General features: G+C 37.9%; 1 protein-coding gene across 1 annotated transcript; it reads right to left on the reverse strand.

Moving 5' to 3' along the window:
- Window positions 1–3,336: 3,336 nt before the first annotated feature.
- On the reverse strand, window positions 3,337–20,471 carry lgi3 (leucine-rich repeat LGI family, member 3). Its single transcript, XM_048210934.1, has 9 exons — window positions 19,995–20,471; window positions 17,153–17,224; window positions 12,810–12,881; window positions 11,337–11,408; window positions 11,031–11,102; window positions 10,536–10,705; window positions 8,007–8,171; window positions 7,496–7,586; window positions 3,337–4,723 (listed from the first exon to the last, which is right to left on the reverse strand). Exons 1-9 carry the CDS (start codon window positions 20,204–20,206, stop codon window positions 3,994–3,996), a joined length of 1,656 nt encoding a protein of 551 aa, XP_048066891.1. The 5' UTR covers window positions 20,207–20,471; the 3' UTR covers window positions 3,337–3,993.
- Window positions 20,472–22,556: the final 2,085 nt, after the last annotated feature.

The following is a 22,556-nucleotide window of genomic DNA, read 5'->3' on the forward strand; positions in this document are numbered from 1 at the left end:
TCAAAAGTTTGGGGTCAGTAAGAATGTTTATTTTTATTTTTTTGAAAAGAAATGAAAGAAATGAATACTTTTATTCAGCAAGGATGCATTAAATCAATCAAAAGTGGCAGTAAAGACATTTATAATGTTACAAAAGATTAGATTTCAGATAAACACTGTTCTTTTGAACTTTCTATTCATCAAATAATCCTGAAAAAAAATATTGTACACAAATATTTTGTACAATTGTACACATTAAATGTTTCTTGAGCAGCAGATCAGCATATTAGAATGATTTCTGAAGGATCATGTGACACTGAAGACTGGAGTAATGATGCTGAAAATTCAGCTTTGCATCACAGGAATAAATTACTTTGTGAAATATATTCAAATAGAAAACAGTTATTTTAAATTGTAATAATATTTCACAATATTACTGTTTTTTACTGTATTTTTAATTAAATAAATGTAGCCTTGGTGAGCAGACGAAACTTCTTTTAAAAACATTAAAAATCTTAGTGGTTCCAAACTTTTGGACTGGACTGTATATTAATCACTGCAAGCTGAAAAAGAAGTAATTCATGTGCAAGACAAACAGATATTTCAACTTTATTTTGACACATCATAAATAATTTCTAACACACTCATTTATTGCAATACATGCTGATGACAGCAGATGTTTTATAATTAGTAATTCGGTATATTGTTCCCAAGTACAATAATTCAATATTTTCAGAGAATAATAATCTGCATAGAAAGGCAAAGCCTTAACAGTCAAGCTCAACTGAGTAATGAAAACGTACATACTAACACATAATATTTTAAAAGTAGCTACAGACATTTTCATGTTATGATGATATATGGATCAGGGAGTAACATCTGTCTAAAAATATAATTTTATATGAAACTGCTGAACAATGTACATCCTATTAGAGTAACATACAACATGTAATCATTGCAATGCAGATGGTAAATGTTTATTTAGCTTTGAAGACCTAAATAGGTCATCAGTCTTAACATGTTTATTGAGTTGATGACGGCTTACACTTACAGTAACTGATGTGTGAGTGTATTTAGCAATGACAGAATCAATTCATGTGTGAAAGCAGATGTAGAAAAAATGTGGAAATGTTGCAGTTCTTGACATTTAAAGTGCCCCTATTATGGATTTTTTGAAAATTACCTTTCATGCAGTGTGTAATGTAGCTGTATGTGAATGTAAACAGTCTGCAAAGTTGTGAATCATAAATAAAGTAATTGTCTCTCAAAAGAAAGAGTCGACTCTGAACCACGTAAACGAGTCGTTTGTAATTCGAAATCCATTTCCGTGAAGTTCACACATCACAAGTTAACGAATTTGCATAATGCCCACCTATATTCTGCATGGACATCCCCCGAAAACTTGAATCCAAAAAATGTGTTTTGTGTGAACGAGTCCGGGTTGCCTTGTGTACAGCTATGGCATATGACACAGCGCTGCCCACAAGCCCATTGCTTCTACATAAGTTTATTTTTCATCAGTTCTTTTGTCTTTGGGTCGTTATATTTCCCACACTGCTTGTTCTAAAGCAGATACAGATAAAAGTAGCACAATAAATATTACATTTATACTATTCTACCTGGCAGCATCTCTCTACTAATAACGAAGCTGTGTGTTTTAGTTACTAAGAAATATATGCTAGAACGTTTCAGTTTCTAAGCTGTTTTATTGATAAACAAACACAGAACAGTGTTGACAATACATTTCTGTGCAAATGAATGATTCTGTATGCTTGCGATTTTTCTGCACATGATGTGTGCGTGTGTAGCAGCAGCGCAGTTTAGAACGGCGATTAATGCACCTGTACAATACGTTATAATCAAACATACGTTGTGGAGCGCTCTCGGAGTATGCATTTATTTGTCATTATCTGAGCGTAAAGGTGGACATCAAAGATTTTTTATCCTGTTGCGCCCTCTATAGGCCATGACCAGCAACTAGTCGACATCATGCTTAAAGCGTCACGGCAGAGCGTTAAAGCCGACTAGTCGATTAGTCGGTGCAACCCCTTATATGTACCGCAATAAATTAGAAATATACACATTGGTTTGTTGATGGACATACACTTGTTAATGCTGAAGGTGAGGAATTACAGTTGCAACATCTCATATGTCATACTGAGTAGTGTATCACTGAGAAATTTCCCGGGGTGAGTTTCCCAAAAACATCGTTAGCCAACTAACATCCGTCGTTACTTACATAGTTCAACGATTTGGTGTTTCCCGAAACCATCGTTCAAACGAACATTCGCAAACTGCATCACAAACTTGCGTGGTTGGAAGACAGCTCTAGAGCTGTAGTTAGAAGCACAGTTTCCTGTTTCCTGACTTAATAAATCCTTACCTTGAGCAAAATAAGCAAGCTGGCATTAAGTACAATGTATATCTTTTATTTAGAATATATAGACCAATTTGGTGTTTGCAAACAGCGATGACGTTTTTATGGGCGGAGCCTACCTGGTTGCAGAAAATGACAGTTGAGCAGTGGCAGTCTATGGAAGCCACGAAATAAAAGAATAAAAAAAGTTCATTTCGAGTTTATATCTCACAATTCTGACTTTTATTTCTCACAAATCTGAGTTTATATCTCACATTTCTTACAAAGAAAAACAGAAGTGTGAGATATACTCGTTATTCTGTCTTTTCTGAATTGCAATTTATCCCGCAATTCTGACTTTTTTCCCCTCAGAATTGTGAAATAAACTCACAATTGCGAGTTATAAAGTCCGAACTGGGAGTAATAAACACACAAATGCAGGAAAAAAGTCAGAATTGTGAAATAAAAATTTGATAGACTATGTTTAAAAGTTATCTTTGTAAAATGTTATAGGTTTAAATATTATTTCATGCTGTAACTGCTATGTATATATGTCCTCTGAACTGCATATGTGAATATTATGTAGACTTACTGTTTGCATCAAATTCCAACTTTAATAGTAGACTAATCCTTGCAGGTATCATCAGTCCAGTCTGTGAAACGTCTCCGTTTAGCTTCAAAGGACGTTTTAAAAGATGGTTTTCTTTAAAAATGAAGACTATATTTTTTTTGCATTCGGATTCCAACATCCAGAGGCACAACAAAACGTTTTTCTCTTATTCTGTGGATTTTGCACATTTTCCTCCAATTGCTACCGCTATTTTTCTGCAACCACTATGCGCGCGCAGCTGCAAGTGACGTAATTGTGACGTCTGCTCCAAAGTGGTCTATACAAATGTCATTTATATATTTTAGTTTGTCAAGAGATTTAAAGCACCGTTTTTGATGAGTGTGTATGTGCGTACATGCTTTAGTAAGTCAGAACAAGCATTTGATTTAATCTGGAAATAAAGTAAAATAACTGAGGAAAATGAGAATTAGTCCTCTAATGCCATGTCCATAATTTATAGCAGAAATTCTAGCATTAATTCGATCTTAAACGGATTCTATTAAAGAAGTTATTACTCACCACCTGCATGACGTCATTCACCAACGTGGTTGAACGACAGGTTTGCGACAATTCGGTTTCGGGAAACGGTCGTGACTAGCTAGTTGATTTGTTCAACTATGCATCATACTATGGTAGTTTAGCAGCGAGTTACATCGTTGTTTGGGAAACGCACCCCTGCTCAAGTCGTTCTTGTGATGGAGGTTCGGGTTGAATAACTAGTTCTTCCAATGTTTCATCATTGGACTCGTGCTTGGATTGGTATGGTAAAATCGACCCCATCGTTACTGTCTTTACAGTGTGTACAATCGCTGAATTTTAGGAAGCTTTCGGAGCTGAGTCAGTTCTGTAAAGGGCATTTGGAAGGATTTAGAGACATTGAAAAATGTGGTGATGTGCCATGTGTATTATGAGAAAATTAGTGTTTTTTGACCTTTGATGCATGCAAACCTGTTGTAGGAGACCTCTAAAACATCATTAGGAACCTTTCAAATTGCATAATAGGGGCACTTTAAGCACTTGCAATCCCCAGTAAAACGTCTCCAGGAGCCTATTTGGCACTGAGGTCCACCACGAGATGTTGGTACGCCATGGTCTTTCCTTTAAAACTGGCCGCTAACAGAATATCCTTATTGTCAACGGAGACCAGGCTGAATCCTCGAGGCGCAAGCATGTTCAGTTCCTGAAAGGGCTGGAACCTTTGAGTGAGGTCGTCCCACAGATAAATCCGAGAGAACGAATAATCACTCCCCAGCAGAAGGTACTGCCTCACTCCAACGCTGAACGGATACACGGCCATTGAGCCACGTGACGGCAGCGTTTGAATCTCCACAAAGCGCTGGTTGTCCCAGCGCAGGATCTTCGAGTCTCCTATGAAGCGCGTGAGGCAGAGATACAGCACTTTTCGTATCCAGAAGTGCTTCACCATCTGTACATCGCCTGAATCAGTGATCTGCGAGTGGTAGACGAATTGGCGTTGGCTGCGGTTCCACTGATACACCACCGGGGGCTGCGAGTTGCTTGAGAGTATGAGACGAGGTTTGCCGTCCACCTCGAGGAAGTCGATGTGAGTGTCTCTGTGCCAGGGATGGAGAGACTGGTGCGAGTAAAAGCCGTTACTGTTCCAGCGGTACAGGCTGGTGGATCCGGCTTTGGAGCTGTCGACTACAGCAAAGTACCAGTCCCCTTCAATCTGGAAAGTCTCTATGAAGTTGGGTTTACGGACACGAGTGGTGTCGATGTCCTGGATTTTGACGAAACGCAATGGTCCTTCCTCCCATCTGACAACAACAACAGGATGTTACAGTAATCGACGATGATGAAATATTTACATGAATTTATTATATACATCTAACTCATTAAAATAATTTACTAATTAAAGGTGCATTCAGTAGTTTAAAATGTTTTATGCATTAATAAATAAATTTGCTGCATCCGAAATCGCAAAGCTTACTTCATGACTGTTAAAAAAGTATGTTCTGTATAGTATGAATGAAATTCGTACATACTACATCCGCCATGTTTTCATTGTCATCTGACCTACAGTGAGATGGTCCTCACTGCAGAACACAAGATCCAGGGGGGTTGGATCCAACTCCTCCCACTTTACATATCCCTAAACCTACCCGACTCCGCCCCCTGGATCTAAACCTATCCATCTCCACCCCCTGGATCTGGATCCAACTCCTCCCACTTTACATATCCCTAAACCTACCCAACTCCGCCCCCTGGATCTAAACCTATCCATCTCCACCCCCTGGATCTGGATCCAACTCCTCCCACTTTACATATCCCTAAACCTACCCGACTCCGCCCCTGGATCTAAACCTATCCATCTCCACCCCCTAGATCTGGATCCAACTCCTCCCACTTTACATATCCCTAAACCTACCCAACTCCGCCCCCCTGGATCTAAACCTACCCATCTCCAGCCCCTGGATCTGGATCCAACTCCTCCCATTTTACATATCCCTAAACCTACCCGACTCCGCCCCTGGATCTAAACCTATCCATCTCCACCCCCTAGATCTGGATCTAACTCCTCCCACTTTACATATCCCTAAACCTACCCAACTCCGCCCCCTGGATCTAAACCTATCCATCTCCACCCCCTGGATCTGGATCCAACTCCTCCCACTTTACATATCCCTAAACCTACCCGACTCCGCCCCCTGGATCTAAACCTATCCATCTCCACCCCCTAGATCTGGATCCAACTCCTCCCACTTTACATATCCCTAAACCTACCCGACTCCGCCCCCTGGATCTAAACCTATCCATCTCCACCCCCTAGATCTGGATCCAACTCCTCCCACTTTACATATCCCTAAACCTACCCGACTCCGCCCCCCTGGATCTAAACCTACCCATCTCCAGCCCCTGGATCTGGATCCAACTCCTCCCACTTTACATATCCCTAAACATACCCAACTCCTCCCCCTGGATCTCGAGTGTTCTGTAGTGAGGGGCTACTGCTCAGATGCGCTACTGTTTTACGAGTACTGTGTATTTGGACATACTACTCTTCTGGCGTACTGTTTTTTACATACTATATAGTAGGGAAGTATGTGATTTCAGATGCAGTGATTGTGATTTTGTAAAAAGTCATCTAAATGGTGTGAACTCACATGAGATGAAGTCTGTATTTAAAAGTTTTCTATTAAAAAAAAGTAGGGCTGCAACAACTAATCGATAAAATTGATTATTATCAACAATGGAAATAACCGACAACAAATTTGATTATTGATTAGTCGAGCTGCTCCGGGAAAGGTACATGATCCAAGTTGTCCAAAAACAACACTTGCTGCGCTTCAAACGGCTGTTTAATGCCCCTGACACATGTTTTCTCAGCGCATAACTTACATATTATGGTTATATCCTTATTTGTAAATGTTAGAAAGTCCCACGAGTATTTCCATTTATCATATTCTGACAACAATCGTCGAGTCAATAAACATGTGGCGGTGGGCACATGCGTGTCAAACAGGATGTGGAATAACATTGTTTGAAATAATAGATAATAATTTTTTTTTTAATGTATAGTAATTTTTTTATTTTTCCATCCGATTAATCGAGAAAAAAGAAAAAAAAAAGAAAAAAATCAACAGATTAATCGATTATCAAAATAATGGTTAGTTGCAGCCCTAAAAAAAAGTGTGGGTCACATGTTGAAAATGAAGCGACCTGTGTGTTTCAATAAACGTCGGAGAGAATCCTCACACTCATCGGCTGAATTTGGAACCACATACTAGCATACTAGTCTTGCTACTTTTACCATATATTTCTATGACGGAAATAGTAAGAGTAGTATGCAGTTGAATTCATTGTTTGTCTGCCACCTCTGTAGAGTGTAGTGATGTAAAGAGCAAAAATTAGACAACGGAATATACTTTTTGTTGGATAGGTAGGAGAATGAACCACTGTGGTATCGGTACTTAAAGTATTGAAGAACAGTGATGGTGACACTAGCTAAAGAACTACTGATTGCACCTTTATAGTTAGTAAAAAAAAAAAAAAAGAAAGAAAATTGCAATGTTATTTCTTTAGGGTAAAATCTGATAACAGACAAAGTATATTCAGACAATATTTGAGTGTCCACAATGGAGTAGTGATGGGAGATGAAGATTTCAATGCGCTCAAAACACTTCAGGCTGGCAGCACCTGCTGGTCAAAAAGGTGTAAGCGTAGGGGTGGCCGATATACCGGTAAACACGATGGACAGGTGGAAATTTGTCTACCAGTAGAGATTTTGGACTATCATCTCTATCGCAGTTACGCTTATGTGATGTTGCTATGCTGAACGGTCACAAAAGCTTATAGTTTGCATGCGTTTTAAAGCATTGTGGTTTAAAAACAAGTGATTTTTAAAAATTGAAGCGCAATAAGCAGCTAAAGAGAACTCATTTAGCTATTTGCGCGCGGTCTTAGATGGTTTCTGTCTGAGAGATGTCTGAACCACTGATTCCAAACAAAAGATACGATTCATGAAGCAGTGTTTCAGTGTTGCCCATCACTACAATAGAGTCCATAAAAAAACATGCACATAGACATACTTGTAGATGTGGGATCCTCCAAAGAGCTGAGCCACAACCATGTAGAGAGTGTTGTTGATAACCACAGGCTTACAGTAGACCGCAGAACGAGCTGGAATGCACATAAAGTACATTTAAATCATCATGTTTTGATAATCTTGTCATTCTTTGAAGAAGTACACTTATTTTGATGTGTTGACTTGCATACTAAAGAACATGTAAAGTACTTTTTAATTATGATTTTAACCATAGTGTGCGATATTACGTTTAAAGTTAATATATTTTATGTGTACTAAATTGCAATTTAATCATTACAAATGTGCAATTACAAATATATTTAAACACATGACATTCAAGTTTCAAAACAAATGACATTAAAGAATATTTTAGTTTACCATAAAGACTGAAAAGATTACATTGAGATGTCACTCTCGTGAAACAAGATTTTGTGTTTTTCTTATTTTTTGAATTGGTTCTATCTATTAAATCAAATTACAAATAACAAACTAAGTACAGCTGACTTTTGACTTACATGTGATGTTGTAATGTGTCTTGAAAAGCATGTTCACATGATCCCAAATGAACACGGTGCAGATTCCAGTGTTGGGCTGAGCGAAAACTATGTACTGGTCATTGTTAAACTCGTATGACTCCACAGACAGAGACTGGAATGAGTATATCTCATATACTGCAAAATCTGGATTAGAAGAACATTTCATATTAGTCAGTGTATATTGTAACTGCCATTTCTAGTACATTTTTCACCATTTTAACCCATTTAATCCACCTTATTTTAAATGGTCCTGAGGTGTGAAATTTTTTTTTTCTTCAAAAATTCCATGTAGTCTTTCAATTACTATGTATTTTTTTCATATGATAATGTATAATAATTATATAAAAATTGGAAACGTTTTGTTAAATAATTTTAGGTGTATTTTAGCATGTCACAACACAGAACAATGCAGAAACTGTTTGAAATTTCATGTCAACCACCCAGATACACTACATGGCCAAAGGAATTTGGACATTTATTTTCAAAATCAAGACCTTCAAGATGTTGAAACATGAATGCAGGAGGGTCTGCATCCATGTTGCGAGAAAGTTGAAAAATTCATAGAAGTTTCAAATTCAAAAAGAATATCCTGATGAACAAAACATGTTAGAGTTATCAGGGCTCAACAATAAGGACTGCTCGATGGCTCGGGACCAGCAAGAATGACACTCGGGCCAGTGCTGCATCATCACGAAAGTCTATCATTTACACATGTTTTTAAGTCTTGACAGTTCAAGTGCAAGGAGACGCAAACGAGAACTCAGAAGTTTTTTATGTGTGCGCACATCCTAAGCCAGAGGTGTAAAGTACTGTATTTGAGTAAATGTAATTAGTTACTGTACTTAAGTATCTTTTTGGCTACTTTGTAGTTGTACTGAGTATCAAAGATATTGGCAACTTTTACTCTCTACTTGACTACATTTTTGAACAAGTAAATGTACTTTTTACTCCACTACATTTGTGATGAGTAATGCAATTACAAATTACATTTTGCATGGCACCCAACTTTTTCTGCAGCAGTCTGTTTTTCATATAAAGAAGTGATATCGCCATCTAAGGGCATTGAAGGTACTATGTCTTGTGCATTTTGCTTTTACTCACCCAAACTTGTCAACAAGGTTATTTTACGTGAATGTGAGTGCATTAGAAGGTAATTGCTGATCGCAGGTGAGGAAAAGACTGCAGCTGGTGATGAGGCTCAAACCAGCACATACAGTAGACTTTGACTATTTAATTTTACTTAACATTGTATTATTTATCCGCTATTGACAAGACCTTTTTGAAGGATATTGATTTACTTATGACCTTTTTTGTGCACTTGAGCTTAACTGAGACTTGAGAGTTTGTAGATGTTTAAAAGGTTGTTGTGTCGACCTTGATTTATTGCACTATTGAGGTGTTTTATTTTGATTTTAGAAAATAAACTTGATTTCTCATCTTACAAATCAATTGTTTCTTATTTTCACTGGCATGTCTCTCAGGACTAGTGCATCTCTGAGCCTACATTCAGCATGAGTAAAATACTTAAGTACTGTTAAAATCAGACACTTTAAGACTTTTACTCAAGTCGTATTGAAATTGGTGACTTGTAACTTGTAGTGGAGTCATTTTCAATGTAAGGTATCAGTACTTTTACTCAGATATGGTTTTTAGGTAATCTTTACACCTCTGTACTAAGTACGCTCAGAAAGCCGCGTCTCAGACAGCGTGCAAATATTGCATCAAGTTTACATCTTGCACTTGAACAGTCAAATTCACACAAAATTATGTCAAAATGCGTGTCTTGGTGAGTATCCTAGTAAACATAGTCAGTCATGGCTTAAGTGAATGTAAACAATTGAGAAAGAAAACGCATGTGTATCAGTATATTGGATCCGTGCATTAGCTCTTAAAGTGACAGCAGCCTAATATTCCTGCTGCTTTCTGTGTTATGTTAAACAACAAAAGACAAGGAAAAAATCACTCTTTTCTCTTGACTGAAAAACTTTTGTAACTTTAATAAAGATTAATCTATATTAATTTATTTGAAATTTATATTAATTAGTCTAGTAGTTTTTGTTGTGGTATCAAAATTGGAATCGAGAATTGTGAAATTTGACTTTGACAATGGAAACAACAACTTTTTTAATTTATTTCTTACTTTTTTGTGGTGGGGCCATTGAAAATTTTGGTAGGGCATGTAAAAGTTTAAACCACTGGCCTGACCGGAGCAGTAGCATTCACACCTGGTCATACATTTTTGTTGGTTTTGTTGCTTACTTTCTGCAATAATCTAAAAGCCAATGGAAAAATTCTATATTGGCTATATTGGCTCTATATTGGCCTACACCATCCCTGCGGTACTCTGTTGTATAAATATATGGTGTTTTCAGTTCAATTAAGGAGCCTGGAATTTGAAGGGGGTGTCCACATACTTTTGACCATGTAGAGTACATATATTTTACAGAATTGCATATATCAGTTGCAGATCTCAAATACCATGTGCTAAGAGTGGCTGAGTGGCCTTACCTGCACTTATACAATTGAAGTCACGTGGTGTGAGGTCATGTATCCGTCGACCCTGGAACTCAAAAGGGCTGGCGCAGTATATGGCTGGAACGGAGGTGTTGGTCTTCTCCATCCAGTCAACCAACCACTTGATCTTACAGTCACAACGGAACGAGTTCCCTCGCAGGTCTCTGCCGAGAGTGGAGAGAAGAATAAAAAGATATACATATATTTACCTGTTTAAAGAATAACTCTGATGTGTGAGGTATTGTAATGGGTTTTCAAACTTTAGAAAGTTTGAGAGAATATGCATGCATATATGTTTATTTCAAAATAAGTAGTTTTAGATTTTGTACAATCAATGGCAATTAAAAGCTACTCGTTTTATTTTGGAAACATTTTGTCTTTATAATATGACGCTTACTATTTTTCACACACAGTATAAAAGGCCCATGAAAGTGTGTATTAGTAAGACCCTCGCAGGGGAATTATCATATTTGGATATATGGTACATACAGGTCTGTGAGGATATCCAGGTGTTTGAAGAGCTCTCTGGGAAGAACCTGCAGGTTGTTGTTGGATAGAGACCTGACACAGCAAAAGCAGGAGAGACGTTAGATTCAAATCAGAGAAACAACATGACCTAGTTATTGTTGGACTGCAGATTCATACCTCTATTCAATCTAATCTAGAAGGTACACATTGGGCTCATCATAGAAGAAGCAGTGTATGAATTACAATTGCTCTTTGAATATTCAATTTATTTATAAATGTATTTTTTAATGAATACACTGATAATTGACTCATAGAAGCAATACATACAGATGTGTCAAAGACTTCAGTCCTCTGAATGTGTGCTTTGACAGGGCTTGGATGTCGTTGTTCTCAATAAATCTGTAAGCAAGTAGCGTGAGAAAAGAATATAGGAATTAAATTAAGCATTTAAAGCACGTAAATGAACTCATTTGTCAGACAGCCATATTTGCAGATAAGATATCTGCAGGTAAAGTCGTTAAAAAGATTTAGGTGCTGTGTGCCATTTAGGATAGAAAGATAAAAGATCAGGACAGGGATATTAATCAAATGGCAGCGTCTCTCGCTCCCAATTTATTGTAATAAACAGTAAGGATGCATGCTGCCTGTTCCCTGATGGATTCAAGAGTCACAGCGTTCAGGAAGAAGACGCCTGCCTCCCTCTGCAAACCTTGCCGCATTTGCTTTGTTTAAAGCTTTTAGCGTAATGACACCGAGGTTGTGGGCGTTTTCATTAATGCTAAAAGCTTTCTGCAATAGCAAGTTCTTCCTTCTCTCTCTCTCTCTCTCTTTTATCTCATTCACTCTCTTTCTGCAGTCATTGAGCTGCCAGAGCTTTCGTCTGAAAGACAACGCTACCTGAATCTTAAGAAGGATTCACAGGAAACAGCACAACTTGCATGAAGATGAGAGATGGAGACATGTACACAAACATTTCCCATTTATCTCAGTGGTTGTCAAGAAGTATGTTATATAAAGTTTCCGTCTTTTAAAAGGTGTCACAGGTAAACACTCCGTTTTTGTTTTATTTATATGTTGCTTTAAAAAAATATATATATTCACTTGTACATTTGAATGGCCGTTAAGGAAGAAAAGTACTTTTTGGCATCTACCAAATGACCTGTAAAGGACTTTTCAGCTTTTTCATTTATAGAAATGACCACACAATCTTTGGTGAATCGATATGAACTTGGCACACCCTCCAACAGGAGCCTTATCTGTTGATTCAGCATTGTGAAATGCAAAACAAAAAAGGTTATTAAATTGTGGAGAAAGAAAGAGAGCCAGATAGAAATGATGACTGGAAGAAAACAAAAGGTACTTATCACAGTTCCAGAGAAGTGTTTTATTCCATATAGCTTTTTGTTGTTGGGAAAGCTATTGCGCCATATGAGAAACGTTTTGTGTGAACATTACATTTCAATGTCTGGCTTATAATGAGCAAAACCTTTCAAAACCCTGAGGAAGACGCTCTGGAAGATGATCTTAAGGATCTTAAGAGGAAATGAATTCTACTTTTTAACGGAAACCATAAGTTTAGCTCTTTCTTGCATTTATGTGAGCAAAAGCCAGTGAAAATATCAGAATAAATCACACTTAAACACAGCAGAAAATTTCCTGAAACATCTAATCTGTCCATCTTTTGGACAAGTGATCAATCCACCCAACCCACTCATCTATCTTCAGAGTCAACCATCAATTAAGTCATCCATTCATCCATCCATCCATCCATCCATCCATCCATCCATCAAGCATACTTACAGGTACTGCAGGTGTCCAAGACCAGCAAAAGCATCATCAGAAATCAGAGAGAATGTGTTTGAGTTCAACAGCCTATGCAGAAATAAAAGAGAGAGTCAAAGTTAAGAGTTTGCACTTTCACTGAGCTATAGATTACAAAGCCATTTCTGTCGTGACAACTCTTGGAGTGTTTGGCATGTAATGGATATGATTTGAAATGTTTGGTCTTGGCAGAATAGATCAGGACAGGACTTGCTACTGCCAATACATACACGACATGCTGCTGTGAGCAAGTAAGACATGCTGCTGCTGTACGTGAATTACCCATAGCAGATCTATACAGGTGGAGCTGGGGAAGGTGGAGGCTTTATGAAAGTGCACTGCCACAGCAAATGCTACCCAATTATTTAAAGGTTAAAGGTGCCGTAGACAGAGGTGGGTAGAGTATCCAAAAACTGTACTCAAGTAAAAGTACAAGTACTTATAGAAATATTTACTCAAAGTAAAAGTGAAAGTAATAATCCTAATAGTTACTTGAGTAAGAGTAAAAAAGTATCCAATAAAAATCTTACTCAAGTAGCTCGTTACTAGTTACTTGTGTTATATATATATATATATATATATATATATATATATATATATATATATATACACACACACACACAATAGCATGTTATTATTTAATGTTTATTATTTAAATAGATATTTAATGTATTATTATAATAAGATATCTTTGCAACAAACAAACATAGAAGAGACAAGCATTATTTCTAGCATCTGTAACCCGAATGTATCATTACTATATTACTAACGTATACAGCTGACGTTACATTTTAAAGAAGAGAGAAAACTCTTTACATGTGCTCGCGCTCATATCTGAACTTGACACAAACAATGATCAAATACACATTGACGGATCTTCTTCGGTCTGTTCTCCAAAATGTAATCAAATGTATATATCAGCAGGCGCGTGTAAACTGCTTAACTGTGTCAACGCAAAGCATTCATTTTCAAGACGAACAGGTCGCTGGCGCTGCCATTGCGCAATAGTTTATGTATAAATTAATGTATAAATTAAGATATATGCCCATAAAAACGGTAAAGAAATATACTTTTGTTATAGTGACGTAATAATCTGTTTGGTTGTAAAATGTCGGCTATTGGCTGTATCATGAAGTAAAATCAAATGAAATCGATAGGCCTAACGTTACCTGTGGAATTGTTCACAGACAGCATACGCAGCTCAACTAATAAAGGTCTTCATCGCTGGCAGACAACTGTATGCATTTGCAGATTTGCTTTTAATTGACTGTAGGTCCACTGCCACTTCATCCGCTCCGAGTGAGAAACCGCTTCAGACGATTCAGCGCGTGCAGGAACTGAACAAATCATTCAAACTGATTCGCGAATCAATTTAGACAGCTTTACAAACTTGTTTGATCAAGTTTTTGAACAGAATCGACTCAAAAGAGTGATTCATTTGTGAATGGGGCATCGTTCATGAAAAAAGAGACAGCGCGCATGGAATAAACTACGCATTTCTTAACATTTACAGTATTGAATTAAAATAAAGTAACGTGAGGAACGTTGCCCATTGTAGCGAAGTAAAACTACAGATTTTTCATTACAAATGTACTCAAGTTAAAGTAAAAGTACCCACATTTTAATCTACTCTAAAAAGTACAAATTTTCCAAAAAACTACTCATGTAACGAAGTAAATGTACTTCGTTACTACCCACCTCTGGCCGTAGAACGTCTTTTTAAAATATGTAATATAAGTCTAAGGTGTCCCCTGAATGTGTCTGTGAAGTTTCAGCTCAAAATACCCCATAGATTTTTTTTTATTACTTTTTTTAACTGCCTATTTTGGGGCATCATTAAAATATATGCCGATTTAGGCTGCAGCCCCTTTAAATGCTCACGCTCCCCACCCACAGAGCTCGCACTTGCCTTAAACAGCATAAACAAAGTTTACACAGCTAATATAACCCTCAAAATGGATCTTTACAAAGTGTTCGTCATGCAGCATGTCTAAACGCGTAAGTATGGTATTTATTTGGATGTTTACATTTGATTCTGAATGAGTTTTTTATGGTGCTCCGTGGCTAAAGCTAACATTACACACTGTTGGAGAGATTTATAAAGAATGAAGTTGTGTTTATGCATTATACAGACTGCAAGTGTTTAAAAATGAAAATAGCGACGGCTCTTGTCTCCGTGAATACAGTAAGAAACGATGGTAACTTTAACCACATTTAACAGTACATTAGCAACATGTTAACGAAACATTTAGAAAGACAATTCACAAATATCACTAAAAATATCATGTAATCATGGATCATATCAGTTATTGTTGCTCCATCTGACATTTTCATGGCTGCCCTTGTCTAATGCCTCGATCTTGGGCTGGCATATGCAAATATGGGGGGCGTACATATTAATGATCCTGACTGTTACGTAACAGTCAGTGTTATGTTGAGATTCGCCTGTTCTTCGGAGGTCTTTTAAACAAATGAGATTTACACAAGAAAGAGGAAACAATGGTGTTTGAGACTCACTGTATGTCATTTCCATGTACTGAACTCTTGTTATTCATCTATGCCGAGGTAAATTCAATTTTCAATTCGATGGCACCTTTAAGCTTATTAGCTCCCGATACATCAGGAACCAATCAGCTGTGCCCTATAGAGAATGATATGTTTGAGTTAAGGACCTGTAAGCCTGTGTCATCTATAGTTTCATGACAGAACTTTGTATTTCTCATACATTTTACACGCGTTTTTTTACGGAGCCCTGAACATGACATGCGGACAAAATATCATGGCTACAAATTAAGAATTCTTTCTCTCTTTTTAGTAAATTGTGGCCACATTGAACTAATATGTTCCCTTGTTTTAACTGAACTAACACAAGGGAATTACAACATGGCCATGATTTAGTAAAAGGAGGGAATGAATTATTATATTGTGCACACAATTTACTAAAAGCAAGGGAACGAATTAGTAAAATGTGTTGACGTAGTAAACAGAGTGAACGAATTGTTAACTCGTGGCCACGATGTACATATTTTCTCCCCGCATGTCATGTTGTACTGTATTGACTATATACTATAGACTACAGTTTAATTAAATGTTAACCCTATAAAACAACAAGGGTAAAAAAGTACTGTGTTCACTTCTAGTCCTCTAGACATAAAAGTGAAAAATGAGTCCAGTATATAGAACATCTCTATTTATGGTTTGAACTAAAAAGGCAAATAATGTGCTCTTCTGTAACCTAAGACTCTAGAGTGAAAGATTATGGTGCTCCAACTGTACTTAATTACTAATGCAACTAAAGAATGTTAAAGAAATGGGACATACAGGTTCAACACGTTAAGCTGGACACTAGACAGCAGCATCTGAAACATGCCATTATTATAAAAATCATTTATATTTTAGAAACAAAATTGACTTGTCCTTCAGTTACAAAAATTATGTTTACAGTCATGCACTTACAATGGATGGGAGTCTACAGTTACTCACAAAAACGTGACTTGTCCCATAGACTTCCACTGTAAGATCTTTACTATAAAGATGATGATTTCATGATTTCACTGAGGGCTGATTGAGGGGAAATATTTTCTGTGGTAATCATCAACGTCACAATTACTGCAGATTAGAGAGCTGCACAAAAGCTTTTGAAATTACAAAGTTGTGTGCAAAAATGTCCGGTTGTTTCAGAACTGTGTCTAATAGATCACAAACATTTAAAAACAGCATTGCCTGAAAGATCAACATGCAAATCTAGTATCACTGCCTCTGGAAAGTATGAAGCAACAATAAATTCCTGTGGCTGAAATCACATCTTGCCTATTGGTCTCAAATATCAGTCAGACCAAAGAGCACCCATCTGACTATATGCAAATTATTTCAGCAAGGAACAGAACGAAATGTACAGATTTGATTGCTGCTGACAGTGGATTTTCTGTCGCAATAATACCAGTTTTTTTTTTTTAAATAGAAATACAGTTTAAATATATTATACATATAATACATACTAATACATGTTTATCTGATATTGCAGAATGTGTTTAATTTGTTTACTGATTCAGTGACAGAACTGGCATGCTGTCATTTGAAAACAAACTTCTCTCTTGTGTCTTTCTCACACACACACACACAGTGAGGACAGAAACGCTGTTGTTGTGTGAGTGTGGGCAGTCTGTAAATGGAGGGTCTGTCACTGATACACATCACACTACACACTGCTCAGACACGCAGCTGACAAACACTACAATTCTCACTCTTTTTTTACCCTTTCAAACACACACAGGCCATAATAAGAAAATGCAGAGGAGGATTACTGTGCATCTAGTACTCACAGGAACTGCAGTAGGTGCATGTGGGAAAAAGCTCCTTCAGGAATCTCTGTGAAGGCAGCGTTCACCATAGTCCTGCACAGAACAGCAGAAACAACCATCACCACCATCATCATCATTATCACAAATGCAGTTGCTGTTACTATGATCTTAACCCTTCTGTGTTGAAAACCCTGTAACACCTTTTGTGTTTCTGGTCAAAAATGATCGGCCTTTTAAAAATTGCTTGTAAATGGCTTGTTATGCTATATTGTTAGGCTGAATAGATTAGGTCAGCCGGAACCGGGAACACTTCCCATAACACCTGATGTACTCGCTACATCATAAGAAGAAAGGCGTCTACGCTAATATTAGTCTCTTTTTTATTATTATTATTATGCGGGCCAGTAAAGTAATTTGGCAAATATCTATTTTTTAAAAAGATCAAGCTTCTGTGCAAATACACACTCAAACACGCAAACCTATAGACTAAACACGTAAATGAACGGCAAGAATGCATTAAAGATATTCGGTTTTCATTTAAGCAGCCCCTTAAGTAATAATTAAAAATTTTTACAACTTTAGCTCGATAAGAAGTTTCCTATTGTCACTGTGAAGCTACTTTGAAACAATATGTATTGTGAAAAGCGCTATATAAATGAAGATGACTTGACTTGACTATATTATCGCCAAATATTGGATTCAAACTTGTTTTCTTTCAGTTAGGTTTAGTATTTCTTTTTGGAACTGATTCATCGTAAGCCTCATTTATCTTTGCTTTTGCACCTCAGTTTTTGAGTGAAAAAAGCTTTATTTGTGCATAAATTTGTCAATATTCAACAAAATATGGGGGAAAAAAATTGCACTGTTTATCACTAGTGTGCTTTAATGTTTAACCTGGAAGTTTGTTTTGAAATGCTTTTATTTTGTACAAAATGGAACAAAGTTACACTTGTTTAGGTCAAAACCTGAGGTGCATAAGCTCAGATAAAGGAGGCTTACGATCAGTCAGATCCAAAAATAAATACAAAACCTGTCCTAATTAAAAGAAAACAAGTTGACAAAAACATTGAATCCAATATTTGGTGATAATATAGAGTAATGAGAAACGTATAAGCAATGAATAAAGTCAGTAAGTTTTAGTCCAATGCAATAACATTAACCAGCATTTTCGGGAAAAAGAAAATCTAACAATTAAAGTAAAAAGCTCATGAGTTCAGAAAAATTTCTTCATAACATCTGAAAATCTCATTGTAAAAGACTGTATGTTGATATGTAGTTTCAAGGGTGTCATGGTCGGCTGCTTTGTGGTTACTTGGCTCAAGTCAAAAGCGTCCACCCTCAAGTATAAGTCCTTAGATATGATTGGGGTCTCTATAGCTACCTCAGTGTATATATATTGGGTTGTTTTCGCCCGTTTAATTGTCCTCCAGATGGATTGCTTGGAAGAGTAATGGCACCTTTATAAAGCTGCATGACTTAAGTTATTATGCAGGAGCAAAGGGATGAGTACGTACTTAATATTTAGTACTTTGGATTTAGGGGCTTTGAAACATTTCTAACTCTAAGTATAAAACTGGCATTATGATGAATAATTCAGGAAAATAACCACTTTTTCCCAATATATGCATAAATAAAAAACAATTAAAAGTCATTTCAATCTAATTTTGAGCAATTACGTTTGGCCTTTTTTCTTAAACAGTTGCACACACCTGAAAGGATCTCACTGATTAATTGTTAGAAAGTAGGGCACAGATCTTCCTTCCCTTTTATATTTTCAGTCTGAAAATAAGGGCACCATCCCAGTGCAGAACTCTATATATTATTCATCATCATACATGAAAACTTGAGAAAATCAAAGGCTTTTATCAAAACTTTCTTTAGAATATATAGACATGAACATGAGTAAACTCAGTTGAAAACCTGGTAATGTAAGTCTTCAAATAGTATTGAAATACTATGATTGAAAACGTCAGTGAAATTAATATTGTACATAAAAGCACGAACAGATTGAGGCAAAACCTTGAAAATCAATTGATGAAATAAATGGTATCTGCGGTTGTGTTCCCTCAGAGAGAGTCTGAGGGTAGTAAATGTGTATGTGGTGACGTTTCTGTGGTTGTGTCTCTCCAGCAGATGTAAGCTGACTTCATCCCCAGGAAAAAGAGCAGCATACAGACTGCACCTCATCTTCTCTCAGCTAAGCAAGCTGACTTTCTGTTCATTTGCCCAGTCTGTTTAAAGGAATAGTTCACCCACATATGAAAATCTTAGAAAGTATAGTCCAATCAACTCATATTTCAAGTCTTCTCAAGCCATACGACAGATTTGAGTGATGAATAGACTAAAATGAAGTCATTGTGCACTAATAATTCCCCTTCCCCTCCACTGCAGCTACATGTCATGAGATGAAAATGATAACAAATATCAGTTTGGAATATATAGGGCAATATATAGACTCAAATAAACTGCTTTGTTATGTTTTTTTTTTTCCTTTCTTTCTTTTTGTAGTTTTACAGGCTATATGAACTGTCACAATGTAGAAAATATGACTATATTTTTTGTTAATACAAATACAACTGTCCATTGTTAATTCATGTTAACTAATTGTGCACACAATTTACTAAAGCTAAAACTAAAGGGCTAAGCTAAACCTTTATGATGAAAGGAACAATGCCATAAGTCAGGTGACATAATGGTCAACTCAACCTATAAATCATTTTATGAAATCCATAAATCCATGTTATGCTGCTGAGAAAAATGGTATACAAGTGCAAAAGCATTATATGAACAACTTTTCTCTACTTTGAATATAAAGAAATAAAGGACAGAAGAAATAGGTAAACGTGATCTTTTCAGTACTCACAGGGAGATGATTCCTGGTGGGAAGCTCTTGGGAATGGCTTTGGTGTCCACACAGAAGGCACTGTCTTTGGTACAGGAGCAGGTGGTTGGACATCGTGGGGTTTTGGGAGCTTTGCGGCCCACCGTGTTCCCAAACATACAGAAAAGCAGCAGGCAAACAGACAGCCGCCAATCTGGCCATCGTAGAGTCCGCCTGGGCCTTGCTTCCACCATCTTCCACCTTCTCTTCTCCTGAAGAATCACAGGCGGCTGGAGAGAGGGATCTGTTCCTGTTTTTTTATCCTTTCCTTATTAGGAAAACTGCTAGAGAAGAAGCTCCAGGGTGTGAACGGGAGAGGAGGGGAGGTGTTAGGCTCAGAAGCGACTGACAGAGGGAACAGAAAACGAGTGGGCAGTGACTGGTGTTCCCTGGGTGCGTGTATGAGTGTGTATTTGATTTTCTCAGCGTACTCTGCGGTGTTCTCTTCTCTCTCTCTCTGTGGTGCAGCTGTCAGAGCATAGACTGCAGGAGCGTGTCAGCCAGCGCCGCTCCGCACACACTCAGACTCAGACCAGAGTGCAGCAAAGCTGACACTGAATTATTAACAATCGCATGGACTAACACTTAAGCAGAAGCAGGGAACACAGCAGAGAACAGAGTGGGATGGAGGGTGGGGGGTTATGAACCAAGATAAAGAGGCAGGGGTGATGGACAGGTCAGTGGAGATTATACTAAATAATGTACTACAATCCTCTTTTTTACAGTAAGGCAAATTTCAAGCAATCACATCTTCTAGAATCATCGTGGACATATCAGTGAATGCGCTTTAATGAAAACTAGTCTCCTAGACTAGTGGTTCCCAAGCATATTGCAGGGGATCCCTAAACCCTAAAAGTACATTTTGGCTATATCCATATTAATCCAGATACATTAATACAAACACATCTTTTTCTCTGTTTTGGCCTTCCATTCATACTAAGACTGTATTTTTGTCTGGCAAAAACTGAGCTTTTTGAAGAGAATCTCTCCCTAGTGGAAGAATTTGAAAATGCAGTTTTCTTGCTGTGGTGTGAACTGTGAATACGGAGGTATTTGAAAATTATGATGCATGTTTAGTCATGTCATGCATATTGTAGATATAGATATATACAAAGCTCTGTCATGAAACTGTAGATGGCGCAGGCTAATAGGTAATTTAACTTAACCTGCTCGTAATCACATCATTATCTATAGGGCACAGCTGATTGGTTCCTGCTATATCAGTAGCCAATGAGCTTGCGTGCCCAACCTTCAAAATACTTGGGTAGCATTTGCCTTAGCAGTGCAGCTCGCTTTCAGAAACCCTCCACCTTCCTCAGCTCCACCTGTATAGATCTGCTACGGGTAATTCATATATACGCTATATTGTACAGCAGCAGCATGTCTTACTTGCATAAAACGTGTTGTGTATGTATTAGCAGTAGCAAGTCCCATACTTGCTCTGCAGCAGCAATAACCTACAGCAGCAGCAGCGTAGCAGATCTATTCCGCCAAGACCAAACACATCTATATTGTCATACCCATTACCATGCTAAGAGCTGCGCAGCGTCACAAGCTTGGACCCGTGTGCTGCCAAAACCACCACCCATGCCACTGGCCGCAATGGCCTGCCTAGTAGTGCTGAAGCGCCACTTATAGCTCAATCCAGTTCTGGGCTCACCCCATCAGTCTGCGCACCCAAAACCCTTCTTGCTGTTATAGTGACCCTAACAAAATTTTGTGTTTGTTGTCAGTTCCAGGTCCACCTCATCAGTCTGCGCACCCAAAATCCTTCTTGCTGTTATAGTGACTGTAACACAGTTCGTAAATATGGGAAGAAGGAGGCGGGAACCGGCGAACATTCAACGTAACTTTAATTCAAAATAAACAAAGAACAAAACGAAAGTAATGCCAGCAGACCCTCGCGGACGTCTGCCGGCCACACAAACATAATAAAACGTAAAATAAAGTCCAGGCCTGGTCCTCTCTCGTCCTTCACTGTAGTCGCTCCGGGCCGGTGCGCCTCCCAGGTGAAGCTCATTAACACTCGCGCCACCGGCCTCGCGCCGTTCCCTCACGGCTCTCGCCCGCCCTGGTCGCCACAGTGACCCTAACAAAATTTTGTGTTTGTTGTCAGTTCCAGGTCCACCTCATCAGTCTGCGCACCCGAAATCCTTCTTGCTGTTATAGTGATCCTAACAAAATTTTTATACTCTCATGAAAAAGAGCATTTCTCCTCTCAATGCTGTAACAGGCACTGTTCTCCCGCTTCAGTGTGAGACGCAGCCTGTAGCATTTAAACCATTTGCCACTCGACTCCAGGCATGGCAGTCCATCCCCAAAGTGGCGAGCTGGATTTTGGGGATAATAAAACAAGGTTACATGCTTCAATTCACTCGCACTGGTTTATATCAGTCGATCTGAAAGAGGCTTACTTTCACATCTAGATAGCCCCCCATCACAGACCGTTTTTGAGACTCGCGTCAGAGGTAGTGGCATACCAATATACAGTCCTTCCATTCGGACTCTCTCTAGTTCTGCGTACCTTTATCCGTGTGATCAACT

This window comes from Megalobrama amblycephala, linkage group LG12 (assembly GCF_018812025.1).
Source record: "Megalobrama amblycephala isolate DHTTF-2021 linkage group LG12, ASM1881202v1, whole genome shotgun sequence".
Classification (NCBI taxonomy): domain Eukaryota; kingdom Metazoa; phylum Chordata; class Actinopteri; order Cypriniformes; family Xenocyprididae; genus Megalobrama; species Megalobrama amblycephala.